This window comes from Homalodisca vitripennis, chromosome 6, assembly GCF_021130785.1.
Source record: "Homalodisca vitripennis isolate AUS2020 chromosome 6, UT_GWSS_2.1, whole genome shotgun sequence".
Lineage (NCBI taxonomy): Eukaryota > Metazoa > Arthropoda > Insecta > Hemiptera > Cicadellidae > Homalodisca > Homalodisca vitripennis.
This window is the reverse complement of record NC_060212.1, coordinates 97093802-97108023: the sequence shown is the minus strand read 5'-3', so window position 1 is coordinate 97108023 and position 14222 is coordinate 97093802. Positions and strand designations below refer to the sequence as shown.

Below are 14222 nucleotides of genomic sequence, written 5' to 3'. Positions count from 1 at the left end.
AAACATTTATAAAAACTTTTTGTGCAACAGGAACAAGCAATCAACTAGCTAACGAAAGTATAAGATTGATAAGAGCGAACATAAATAAATAGTGCTAATAAATTAAAATATAATATATAATATTTAAAAAATAACAGTAGAAATTCAATAAATACAACATACAATACAATGAACATGCACTTAACACAGCTTAAAGCTAACTAGGTCTTAATTTCTAGTCTTTCACAGAAAGAAGAAGAGAGGAGGCCTGCCGACGAACCTGGTGAAGTCCATCAAAGAACAGGTCACACCCAGACGCAACTTGATTTCCCAGGCGAATAAACCTTGCGAAAGGACTGTTGAAGTCGAAGTCGGTTGAGTGGTATTTTCGACCCAGCAGATCTCGAGATCTTGTGTTTGCAGGAACTCTGAGGTCGATTTCAGCTAGGAGATCTGGACAGTTCATGTGACCATTCACTATCTTCCAGAGAAGAACAACATCAGCCACGTCACGTCGCAGGGCAAGAGGTGACAAGTTCAGATTGCTGGACAGTTCCTCCACAGGCACATCAAGATAGACAAAACCCATTTATAATTCTTATAAATCTAAAATCCTGCTTTAAAGAAAATAAAATTACACTAAAATTCAAATAAAAAGTTATAAAATACATGTGTTTTGTCATTAAATCTTGTTCTAATATAGGGACAACCACGATTTAAATTTAAAGTACGAGGCAGCATGAGTTCTCCCAATGCCTGTTAGCCATAAAATGAGGTATGAAAAAAAAAACATTTTAGGTTAGGGTATGTTTAGAGACATAGAGTTGCCTTTCAGTAAAATTGTATGCTTACAGTGCGTAATTTATAATAATTCTTAACATCATGTTTACTTCTAACAGGATTTGTTTGATCAAATTGAAGGAAGTTGTATCATTACAATTAAAGCGAAAGCCTACTCATGTACTCACTGGAGATTTCAGAACTAGATGTTTCTGTGACAAAAAAGACAGTAATAAAAGTACACATTCAAATAATAATAGACCTACTGATACTGACAACATTAAAATTGAAGAAGCTGATTCTATTTTGGATTCCAAATATAAGATTTTCCAAGAATCTGATGCTCCTGTTTTGCTTGATGTTTATGAAGAAAAAATGCAATTGGAAAATAAAATTGATATTGTTCAGCATGAACAGAATGAATACCATGGTTTGAATTTAGACCGTAAGTGATATTATGTTTAGTTGATAAATCTATTCTTAATTAATTTAGGTAATTACAAATAATATAGTGGTAGAGTATGAAAAGCGACCTGGTTTTTTATATCGATATTGACAAAGGATATTACTTAATTATAACTTTCGATATAACCAACCGATACTGATTTTTTAATAACTAACTTGTGAAGGAAAACCCAGGATTTTTCCAGACATCTGCCATCATTCAGTGAAACAATAAATCAGTAACACTACGTTTCGAGATCTGCAATCTGATCTCTTCTTCAGGTAAAGAACTAATCCAATACATAAGCTTAATTACAAACTAGGTTAAAATAAACAAATCTTACCAAAGCGTTGTGGCACGCCTAAGTAATTATGTAAAAGGTTAGTTCTTTACCTGAAGAAGAGATCAGATTGCAGATCTCGAAACGTAGTGTTACTGATTTCTTGTTTCACTGAACGATGGCAAATGTCCAGAAAAATCCTGTTTCCTTCACAATCCTTCTATCGTCAAAAATAACCTTCAAACAACTAACTTGTATCAACTAGCCTATTTAATCAATGGGGCTGCCGAAGCCCGTGCTGATGGCCAGAGGCACTCGCATTTTGGGTGGCGGAGTGTGATCAAGAATAAAAACAAGTTTTGAGTGCTTTTCAATAAAGAGTTTAGTTTTTGTTTGGTAATGTTTGTTTTTATTGAATTTTTGTGTTTGGAGAAATGTAGAGGTAAAACACGAAAGTACAACAAACGGGCAGTGAGACTGCAGTCACGTTATCTACTAGACCGCTCGACTTTGACCTCTGTCTGAGGATGGGGAGGGGTTTGCGATAAGACAATTCCTGTTTTATATTTACGAAATATTGTTCTACACTAATCTAGTAATCAGTAGAAGCAAAATGTCAAATAACGATTCATGTCTGGGTGTGGTCGGTATAATCCCAAAGTACCTTAGTTATTTAAATTAAAATTATGATTGTGATTATAACTATAGCTATGTTGATATGATTATAAACGTGTATTCGATAAATGAATAAGTATCGATTTTTGTACTAATCATTATAAAAACCGGATCTGCGTACTGTACTCTACTGTAATGTAGTTAGACAATAACATGAATTTAACCCTTTGAAGGCTGAAGGCTCTGGAATTATGTTTCCTAAAGAGCTGAGAGCAGAGATCTGCTGCAGTATAATAAGCGTCCAACACTTAATTGATCGAAAATATCGAATCATCAGTTAGAATTATTTAAATGCTGTCAGACATGTTTACCCTGTTAATTAATTGTAAGTACTATGCTGCTCAAACCTTGTGATGCCCGGGGGCATTTCTGATAGGTAGGCTATTTTCCCGATCTCAGATCACATCCCAGATATTCCAACTTCTCTGATATCAGATCATATACGCTCCCACGCCTTTTACAACTCAGCAATGAGATAGGTGGATCTGTGGACTTTTTCTCCCCTGGTGTGGCTCGATTTCGTAGCCAAGCCATGCGCCTTCTTACTGCAAATGATGGAGTTAGTGATGAGTGATTAGTGACGCCTTTAGAGGGTCACATATCAGTGTGATGACAAAAGTTGAGTGCATGAGTGATTCTTCTCTACACATTCTGGCATCGTGATTGTACTGTAAGAAGAAGTTTTATAATTGCTTGTTATCTTGTTTTTTATTGCTTGTTAAATATTATAAATGTATTTATTGCTTGTTATTATATATTATAAGATGCTTTATTACTTGTCGAAACTTCATATTCTACTGCAGGTTATATTTAATTATACACGCATACATATATTATACGCTCACACACACCTCACGCCCCCTTCGCACGCACCCTCCCCCCACACACACATAAATCGTTGTTGTGATTATTGCCATAATTTTTTAATTGTTCATATAGTTGGTGTTATTTATTTGTTGCTTGTTATCTTTAAATATATTATTGCTTGTTGTACTATATTATAAGATCATTTATCTCTTGTTGAATCGGATTTAACATTTGTTGTAAAGTGGTGTATGCCTTATATAAATAAATAAATAAATCATGCTGTAAGATTTAGAATGTGATCTAAAATTGGAAAAGTACCAATCGGACTTTCTTTTGGCCATCAGTGCGGGCTTCAGTGGCACCATCCCGTACTGTTAGCGACAGTATTTTAAAAACATAACTAGAGATAGTACCCAAATTGAATCTAAGAGAAATTGTTCTCGTTATGAGAACAAATCATTCAGGTCAGCTGTTACTGAAACAGTATTCCGGTAATAGGTTACCAGTCAATTACCTGTTACTGACACTTAATACTATAGATCTGTAATGGCAGCAAGTACAGTGGTTTTGTACATGTTTTATTTGTGTCAAGACACATTTATCTTTCAAAATAGTAAAAAGTAGGTAAATATTCAAATACTGTTTTGTTTGTTATATTTTACAAATACACATATCCTAGATTGTTTTTTATTCACAATAACATTATTACTTTTTATACTGTAATTTTACATACAACCTAATTAAAATATGACGTTTAAATAGTTGTAACGAGGATTCTTTACTCATGAATATTGATAATTTGATATCGACTACTCAAGTGGTGGATGCTTATTATACTGCAGCCCAGAGATCTCAGTACCTCAAAATCAGTTCCAAAACGGTGTTATGTTGATATATAATCAATTGACTACATTATTCCCCTACTAATTTATTTTTAATATGTATTTGTTTACTCAGCCACTATTTGTCAAAATTTTACCACCCCGCACTTCTGTCAAAATTAAGAAAAACATTCTCGAGATAGTACCTAAATTCAATCTCAGGTCACATGAGTGCTCAATTCATCCAACGTGATCTGTGTTAAAGTGGCCTACCCAAGGACTAACTGACAAAAACTGTTGCAAAAGTGATGAGAAAGATAAACAAGACCGAGAGCACAGAGGATAAAACAACCACCTAACTTCACCATAGAGGTAGATACTGTTGCAAAAAATTATGACAAAGAAGAAAAAGTACTGAATCACTCTTAACCTCATATGCAGTTGGTATCCCTACTCTGACCTCTAAAATTCCTTTTACTTATTCGTGAGAATGTTGATATCCCGATTATTCCCTCCACCAATGTCTACCCTCCCCCACCCAGAAACCCTGATTCTTTCAGGTCCCCTAGATTAATGAACTATAACCAAAACTTTCAAAAAAATTTTTTTTTTTTTCCTTGGGGCGGCCTACTGCCATGCACTTAAGCCTCAAGGGCTTTTTGCGCACCCCGGAAACACACCATGAGGCCCACCAGTTTATAACTTCAGCAGTTCAACAAACCGCCGAAAACAACCTATCAAGTCCTCCTGGGAAAATTCACCACCCCTGTTCAAGCTACCAAAGATGGCATACCGCTCTCTTGCTATTGCAGGGCAATCAAAGAGCAGGTGCTCAGCAGTCTCCTCCTGCTCATTACACCTTCCACAGAGTGGATCCTCCTGAAGGATGCCAACTCTGTGAAGATGCTTCCTCAGGTGACCATGCCCCGTAATGAGACCAATGACCTTAGAAGACATTGATCTGTTTAATGAGAGAAGGTCCGAAGCCACCTTGGAGGAAGGTGACTGTAATACCATTCTACTCACTCTCAAACCCGGATGCAACCTCCACCTTCTCCCATGCTCCACGCGAATCCATTTCGAGACAACCCTAGAGGATTCACACCTTGGAACACCGCAGAACGGTTGAGGGCCCATCATAATTGTCGCTGAGCCCTGGTTGGCCAGGGCATCAGCTCTTTCATTCCCAAGTATCCCCTCATGACCAGGAACCCAATAAACGGTTACATTGTTGATTCTGGCAAGGGAGGAAATGGTCTGATAGCAATCCCAAACCAGTTTGGAATTGATCACGCAAGAATCCAGCGCCATCAGCGCTGCCTGACTGTCCGTGAAAATGTTAATCGTCTTGCCCCTATATCGATGACGAAGATTCTCACGAGCACATTCCATAATAGCTGCGACCTCCGCTTGAAAGACTGTCGGACATGGACCCATAGAAACCACCAGCATGGTCTCACTCCCAGAATTCCAGCGCCTGTGCCGCTTTTTGTTTTGGAGCCGTCTGTGAACCATTTGAGCTCCGCTGGTGGAAGAGGTTTCTTCCCCTCTGACCAATCATCCCTTGAGGGAAAAATAATCCTAAAGGGTTTGTCAAAGGAAAATTTGTGTGGCATCTGATCAGAGATCATGTGCAAAACATCCTCCTGTATCAGAGTGCTAATTCTGCAGTGCCCACCGCTGCAACCTGACCAGAGTCCCATCTGCTGAAGGCAGTAGACACTCCTCCTGGCCATAGCTCGAATGACAATGTCCAGGGGGGCGAGATTAAGACAACAGTCCAGAGCCGCGCCTGGCGCACTAGGAAAAGCCCCAGTGATAGCAAGGCAGACCATCCTTTGGATACCCGCCAGAAGAGCTACCACCGTCTTGGCCTCTGTTTTTGGCCACCATACGACAGCTCCGTACATTAGTGCAGGTCTGACCACGGAAACATAAAGCCAGTACAAGAGCCTCGGCTTCAGTCCCCAGGGCCCACCTATCACACGTCTGCATTGCATTAGAGACCACTTACCCCTGGCAATGACCCTTTCTAGATGAGGTCCCCAGTTTAGAACCCTATTTAGGATCACGCCCAGGTACTTGACCTCAGACTTCAGCTCAACGGGTGAGCCTTTGAATAGAAAGGGACCAATGCCCTCCATCTGTCACCTCCTGGTAAAGGCAACCACAGCAGCCTTGGTGGGGTTGACGGTAAGGCCAACCTTATCACACCAATTTCCCACCATGTTCAGAGCAGCATTGGTCAGTTCCGTGATTGTTGTGTTGAACTTGCCACTCACAAGAATCATAATATCATCTGCGTACCCTTGTGCAAAGACACCGCTGCTATTCAAAGAATTTAGCAGGTCATCCACAACCAGGTTCCACAGAAGAGGAGAGAGGACGCCGCCTTGCGGACAGCCCCTCGTAGCCTTCGCACTATCACTTGCTCCCATGAGGATTGTAACAACAACCCTGTCCGTAGGTATGGATTGGTGTAATTATACAATTTACAAGAATCAAGAATCAAGAAATCTTTATTGTCTTTAAGCACTTGACAATGCAATGGACAACGTCACTTTTTATTATATCTAAAAGGCTACCTACTCCTATCACACCTTTAAAACCCCATAATACAAGTGTAATGATTAGACTGTAAGTCAAAGTAAATTTTATATGAACATGTGAATAACGCCACAATTTAGTCATTAAAAAGAAAATAAAAGTAAAAATGGTATTAGCAGCATCTCGTTAAATATATATAACATATCTAAAACATTATATACAGAATAAATTAAATAGTAAATAAAACAATAAATATATAACAATAAAACAATAAAAAGTAACAATAAATAGATAAAAATGCAACAAATTAAAATTAACAATTAAATAGATTTAACAACAATAAGTAAATAACAAGAGATAACTATCAACAAAATCATAACTATTAAAAAATTAACGTACTAATATCACAGGTTAAGTAGTCATTTAAAGAATCCAATTACTCACAACATTTTTAAATCTATTAATAGACACATGCCATGCTTTTTCAGGAAGTTTATTAAAAAGTTTAATCTTCATATAAATAAAAGTGCCTTTGGTTTTCTCCAATCGAACATTCATCTGTTCAAGCATATATTTTTTTCTTGTACAGTAGGAGTGTATTTCTTGTCTACTAATAAAACTATCTAATTGTTCCTTGATACTAAGTAAAGTACAATAAATATACAGGGATGGAAGGGTCATAATTCTAAATTTTTTTAAAAGTGGGACACAAGAAACTCTATTGCCAACATTTGCAATAATTCTAATTACTTTCTTTTGCCAAATGAAAGCAGTTTTAGCACTAGTACTGTTTCCCCAAAGTGTTACACCATACCTGAGCTGGGAATGGAAAAAGGCATAATATGCTGTGACCAACATTTCAGTACTGATATTATACTTTAGTTTCCTGATAAGGTATGTAACCCTAGCTAATTTTTTACAAAGAAAACTTACATGTGCATCCCAATTTAATCGATTATCCATGTATATTCCTAATAGCTTAATAGGTTCTGTGTATTTACTATCAAGGACACAATTTCCATCAAGAGTAAAAATTAAATTTTCTGTTTTGCTATTATTTACTACCTAAAGGTTGGCTTTAAACCACTTAATAGCTTCAGTCATTGCCTGCTCCTGTTCTAAAATTAAAGTTTCCAGATGTTTATTGCTATTTAAAATAGTTGTATCATCTGCATATAGAACAGACCTACAAGGCATATTAAATGAAAAATCATTTATTGCTACTACAAAAAGAAAAGGACCGAGTACTGAGCCTTGTGGTACTCCTAGTAAAACATTTTGGAAACCAGATACATCTTTATTTTGTGAAACCATCTGGCTTCTATTTTGTAAATATGATGAAAATAAACGTAATTCATTATTTTTTATGCCATAAAAATGTAGCTTTTTTAAAAGCAGGTCATGAGGAATGCAATCAAAAGCCTTACTTAAGTCAATTAAGGTAGTAGATGTCATTATTTTGTTTTCAAAATTCAGAATAACCTGTTCTGTTACAGTTTCAACCGCTTTTACTGTGTTTAAACGTGGGAGAAAACCAAATTGGTCCGAACAAAAAAGATTATTTACAACAAAAAAGTTAAACAATTGTTCTTTGATACAAAACTCAAATATTTTACTAAGAATAGGAACTAATGAGATTGGTCAATAGCTAGAGGGGTTAGTCCTATCTCCTTTTTTAAAAATTGGCACTACTTTTGTTATTTTTAAAGCTTGAGGAAATGTTTCTTGGTCTAGCATCTTATTAAATAAATAAGTAACTGGCTCTAATATTATGTCAATGATGTCTTTCATAATTGCATTGGAAAAAACCATAATAATCCTCACTTTTTGAGGTACTCAACCTAGATGTACAATATAAAACATCATTTCTTTCAATATTTTTCCATTTAAAATCATTTTTTAATACACCCTTATTTCTTATGTAATTTTCTAAATATTCAAGAGCAAGGTTATTGTCATTCTGCTGGTCAGAAGTATTAATTATATTAGAAGGTGAAAGTGTAAAGAAGTTATTAAAAGTCCTAGAATCAATAAAAGTTTCATGATTTTTTTCTTCAACCTTTTTTTCTGTATTAATTATTCTCCAAGCAGCTTTACATTTATTTTTTGAATTGGTAATATATTTCTCATTAAATAATTTTGTCTGTCTTTTAATTTCAGATCTATACAGATTTTTTGCTCTGGTGTACACATTTTTACATTGTAGTTCATGAACTGTACCCTTACTGTTTTTAAGCTTATCATACAATGCAACTACTATTTTCCTAATATTTTCCAATTCTTTTGTATACCATTTACTACTTAACCTATTAGTATTGTCACTATTGCCTTATTTAATCTCTTTAAAAGGACAGCACACATTAAAAGTGCTTGTCAAGACAAAGTTAAAATAATCAAATGCTGCATCTACATTAGTAAAACGTTGTAGCTGTGACCAGTCTACATGAGTCAAGTTTTCCCTAAAATTTTGAATAGCGTATGGCGTTAATGTTCTAATGGTTTTAATTGAAATACCTTTTTTTATACCTGAGTTTGGAGCACCAATAGTGTGAAAATTTGCATAAACTGCTGCGTGATCTGATAAATGAGGTTCAATAACATTACAGGTTACAGTACCTTTTTTTACATTAGTAACTATATTATCAAGGCATGCCTCACCCCTGGTGCTTTCTAGATTTAAGCAATGCATGTTATGGGAACGCAATAAATTGAAAAAAGAATCTACCTCAACATTACTTTTTTTTATATTGATATTAAAATCACCTGATACGATCAACTTCACATTAGAATATTTTTTATTAATATAACCAAGTAACTCATAAAAAAAATTATGAAATCATTTATGGGAGAATTTGGTGTTCAATAAATTGTTATAATGATAGCATTCAAACTAACTAAAAATATTTATTGATACATTTATTGATATCAACTAAAAAACTGGGTTCACTTATCATACTCTATTCAATCTGGTTTTGTTGAAATTTTGCAATAGGCCTATGTCCCAATAGTAAATATACAATGTAGATTTTAGCCCAGACTCCCTTTAAAAACAAATATCTGATTTTGACCAAATTTTCTCAAAAACGTTTTTTAATGTCATACAGTATCAATTGGAACAAACTTTTGAAAAATAAATGTGTTTTTTTAGGAGGAGTTCTAGGGGTGTACGATATAGAGGATTTGGTTGAACTTTTGAGAAGAGACAAAGCTGAGGATATATTTGTTGCTAAGCTACCTGCCGCAGCTAATTATGTTGATCACATTGTTGTTGTCAATGGCAGATCAAAGAGACATATGACTGGTATGGCGGAGAGGGTCAGAAGAGTCTTTAAGAAGAAAAGAATGTCAAGTGACATTCTGCCACGTATAGAAGGTGAAGGTTCATCTCACTGGATGGCTTTGGATTTAGGTAAGTGATTTGAAATGTTTGTAGACATGACATTTTGATTTTGTGATAGCGTTTCTCATCATTGTTTTCTGGTAATCATCTGAGATCAAGTCAACAATATTTTACATCTTGAAATTACAAGTCGTGATAAGAAAGTAAGTACCATTTCATTCTACTGCCGCCGTAGCGCTGTAATCAGTGTTCCGCACATGCACACACGGTGTGTTTTCAGTTTTCTCTGAGCATTAAATATGTTTAAGACACTTAGTGATCCCGCCGATTGTGACCGTTCTGTAATAAGATCTTTGAACGCAAGGAATGTAAATCAGCTGAAATTTATCGTCATCTTCGAGATGTTTACGGGGAAGACATGATGAGTGAAGGAATCTTGAGAAAGTGGGTAAGAATGTTGAATGGCAGTCGATCAAATGTTCATGATGAGAATCGGAACAGTCGGCCTTCTCTCTTAAATCTCTCGTGATAATCTGGTAGTCAGTTGACGAAAAAATCCAAGAGAACAGATGTTTCACTATGACAACACTATCCAACGATTTCCAAAAAATTTCATGCACTCTTTTGTATGAACTGTTACAGACCGCTTAACAAAAACTTTGGCTTTTCTCACATGCTACAGTGATGATTTTTTTAAATAAAATTATAACAGGTGATGAAACTTGGGTCCGTCATGTCACACCGGAATCCAAACAGCTGGCAATGGAGTGCGACACACGCAATCCCCTAAGAAACAAAAATTCAAGACAACAATGTCTGCACAAAAAATCATGTGCACTGTCATTTGGGATCGGAAAGGTGTTTTGCTGATTGATTTTCTCGCAAGAGATGAAACCATTAATGCGGCAAGGTATTGTGAAACCTTAAGAAAACTAAGGCGGGCAATTCAAATCAAACAGAGAGGAATGCTCAGTAACAGACTTGTGTTGTTCCATGACAATGCTCGGCCCCATATACAAACATACGGTGACACTCGAACATAGGTTTGACAATTTCGTTGGAAGCAGTTCAATCACCCGCCCTACAGCACGGACTTGGCACTGTCTGACTACCACCTGTTCCTGCACATGAAGCGCGAGCTAGGCGGCCAACGCTTTGAAATCGACGAAGTGAAAACTGTCGTGGAGTCGTGACTAAATTCACTGGCAGGAACCTTCTACGAAGAGGGTGTAGGCAGATTGATCACCCGCTATGACAAGTGTTTGAACATCGGTGGAAACTATGTTGAAAAATAGTTTAAGGTTTCGCCTTTCATGTAGAAATAAAATTGTGTTGAAAAAAATGGTTTTACTTTCTTCTTTTTTTAAACGGTACTTACTTTCTGAACAGGCCTCGTACAAAACTTGATCATTAAAAGCAATAAAACATTTTAAATATAATATTAACATAAGAAAATAATGTAAAACACTCACTGTAAAAATAATACCTGTGTGAACTTGTATGCAATCACTTCAAAATATTATGTTCTAATAAGATGACATAACTTAATTTTTTTCTCACTAAATTAACATTTTATACGACTCCTTTTTTTACTTATTTTTATGTTGTAGGTACCTATACCAACCTATAAAGTTAGGTTTTACAAACTATCATAAGTTTTATAGTATAAAGTACAGTTTATTTCTTGTACTTAGTTCACTTTAGATAAATAATTCAAAATGCCATTAAGTCTAATGTTTGGCCTAATTGGGCTTTGTCATGTATCCTGTCCCCTATGAAGGTGTTGATACTATTTATGTGACCACGCTGAATATGTCAGTGAATTATTATGAATGTTTACCTATACAAATTTGCAACATATTGTGCTTTGAAATTTTGATATTGGTATCTGCAATAGAAAGAAAATGGCCGCTGCCGACAATAATGCTCAATTTAAACGGCAAGCTCTAGTAGTAAAACAAAGTGGTGTTCACACTCTTCCATTGTACAGTTGAAGAAATGCTGTTTTTGGTTATATACTTGCTCCACACTACAATAGAGAAGTGAAAAATGTTCAAATCACTCCATTAGCTGGTTATTGGAAGAGGAATGAATTTATGGACTGGTCACCTAGAGCAATGGATTCAACACTGTGAAATTTTTCTTTCGATTACGTAAAAGAAAAAGTATACTCCCACAACAGAAAATTATGAGTATCTAAAAAGACTGATAGAAGAAGAAACGTTTAATATATGATTCCTTGTGGAATGCCTATAAGGCTTTTTTTTGTTGCTGCTATCAATGTGTAGCATTAATAATTGTGTTTAATTTACACTTTTTGTAAACATGCTCAATCATAAAAATAACTGCAGTATTAAATATGCATAAGTGTTGCCAGCCACCATTTTGTTCGTATTGCAGATATCAACATAAAAAGTTGTACATGTTTGAATATGTTATGAACATGACATGTAACATTACTGAAATGGGTGTGTCTAAAAATGTAAACACCTTTGTGCAATCAATGTACATTATACCGGATGTTTCACAAAGCGGTTTAAACTTTTGATTTTATATTACTTGCCCATTTATGCACTGAACATTTTCAAATTTTACATAATTCATTATATAGGTTTTAAAAATATTCTGTGAAAATTTCAGCTCTCTAGAAACTGTTGAAACAAAATGGTGGCATTTAAAAACATTTACTTTTAAAACCTGTATTTTTGGTTTTGTACAATTATTTATTGTCATATTCTAGAGAAATCATTTCAATCAGAAAATTAGAACATAGCCTATAAATAGATTGCTCTGGGACTGTTTCTTGGTGAATGATTGTGAACGTTATAATAATACTTTCTATAGTACTTGTGAGTTTTCAAGCTGCTAGCTAAAGATTGTCATTTTACAAAAATCAGCTGGTCTGTTACTAGCAACATTTAGTAAAACTGTACCACCGAAAAGCTCAAGTTACACAGTTAATTTTGGTCATTATAAGGTTTTACCTTAAATGAACTATTTGAGATATGTTTTATTTAAAAAATTAGTAAGGCATTAATTATGTTTCTTTAATGCTGTAGGGGAGGCACAGGAGTAAGCTGGGCCTAAGTGCTCTAATTCAGTGAATTATTATTCATTACATTTAATTTAATTTTGTCTTTCATTTTAAATTCTTATTTGCTTACTATTTTTACACTGTGTGCAAAATATTTATTACATGTCAAAGTTGCGCACAAGATCCAAAAAGCTAAGTCACCCTCAGAGTTATATCTTCCTATTGTTTATTCTACATAATAATTATAATAACACTCAGTTTTGAGAGGGATAAAATGAGATTTTAAACAGTAACCCCATTGTGTGGCACAATCCTAATTTTAAGGATCTTGTATAACAAAAAAGTTCCAGCATAGCTCTGTATTAAGGTTAGAACAATACCCAACTGTACTATTTAAACAGGACCCATTTAGGATATAGTGGTAAGAAATTGTTTTTCTTGGTATCGTTAGTTTTGTCTCAATTTTAATTAGTTTGTACTTGACAGATCATATAATGCCAAGTGTTTGAGTTTGATGGGCAGGTGTTAATTTTGAAATTCATCAAAAACATCCTTAGGTAATATTACTACAAATCCCCAAACAGATTTGGAATTTCTTAACCATTCAAATGTTAAAGTGGGGGGGGGGGAGGGTGAGGGATAGGAATCTTTTGGAGCAGCTTGAATGTCTTGATGTACCTTTTCAAAACAATACAAGTATTTTTCTCAGTGTTTAGAATCTACCTATCCTGAATTGTGTTCCTGATTTATGCATTGTGTTTCAGGCAACATTGCCCTCCACATATTTTCACGTGACGCCAGACAAGTATACGACCTGGAGTCCCTGTGGAGTGTGGGGACGGAGTTTGACACATTAGCGAATGCACCCGATGATCCTCTTATAGCTTTGTTGAAAAAGCATGCCATTTCACTCAACGATATCACATCCAAAGCAGAATAATTATTTACATAGTTAATAAATTAAAAATATATTGTTATATACTGTTGTTATATTTTTTTAAGGCTTTTTTTATTTAAACCATTCCCCTTTCATTTACTTTTTTAAAATGTCATATTTCCAAACAAAATGAGCAAAGACCAACATTATTGATTGTTTTATAAGTGTGCATTCTTATCCAGTTGCAAAACAAACATATCAAACAGTTTTGTCACTAAATTTTTAATTATCCATTTCAAATTTCATTAGCGGAACAGTACTTTAGCTGCTGGATCAACTACTCTTGTGTGAGATATTTCAGATATTGCTGAAAGTTAAGTAACTTTATATGAAGCAAAGTTGAATCTTCTTTAACATTAAACCAGCACAATTCGTCATTATCTTTTTACTCTTTTTGAACTCACTAAATTAAATTTTTGTAAATCTAAAGATTTACTTATCCAATCCAGATGTTTTATTTCCAGATACCAACTCTGAACGATGGGTCCATTTTCTGCCCTTGAATATTTTATGACGAATATTAAGTATTCACAATTATATTTTCTCACTTTCCTCAAGGCACTGTAATTAAAGAGGT

At 34.9% G+C, this 14222-nt stretch overlaps 1 protein-coding gene across 1 annotated transcript; it reads left to right on the top strand.

Moving 5' to 3' along the window:
* The first annotated feature begins 755 nt into the window (after nucleotides 1-755).
* Nucleotides 756-13698, top strand: LOC124364595. The gene is made up of 3 exons (XM_046820184.1): nucleotides 756-1204; nucleotides 9483-9743; nucleotides 13473-13698. The coding sequence occupies exons 1-3, from the start codon at nucleotides 862-864 to the stop codon at nucleotides 13646-13648; spliced, it is 780 nt and encodes a 259-aa protein (XP_046676140.1). The 5' UTR covers nucleotides 756-861; the 3' UTR covers nucleotides 13649-13698.
* The last annotated feature ends 524 nt before the right edge of the window (nucleotides 13699-14222 follow it).

Coding starts and splice junctions, on each gene's coding strand:
- LOC124364595 (XM_046820184.1), top strand. CDS start 862: ATGTTTACTTCTAACAGGATTTGTTTGATCAAATTGAAGGAAGTTGTA. Junction 1,205..9,482: donor CCATGGTTTGAATTTAGACC/GTAAGTGATATT, acceptor GTGTTTTTTTAG/GAGGAGTTCTAGGGGTGTAC. Junction 9,744..13,472: donor CTGGATGGCTTTGGATTTAG/GTAAGTGATTTG, acceptor ATTGTGTTTCAG/GCAACATTGCCCTCCACATA.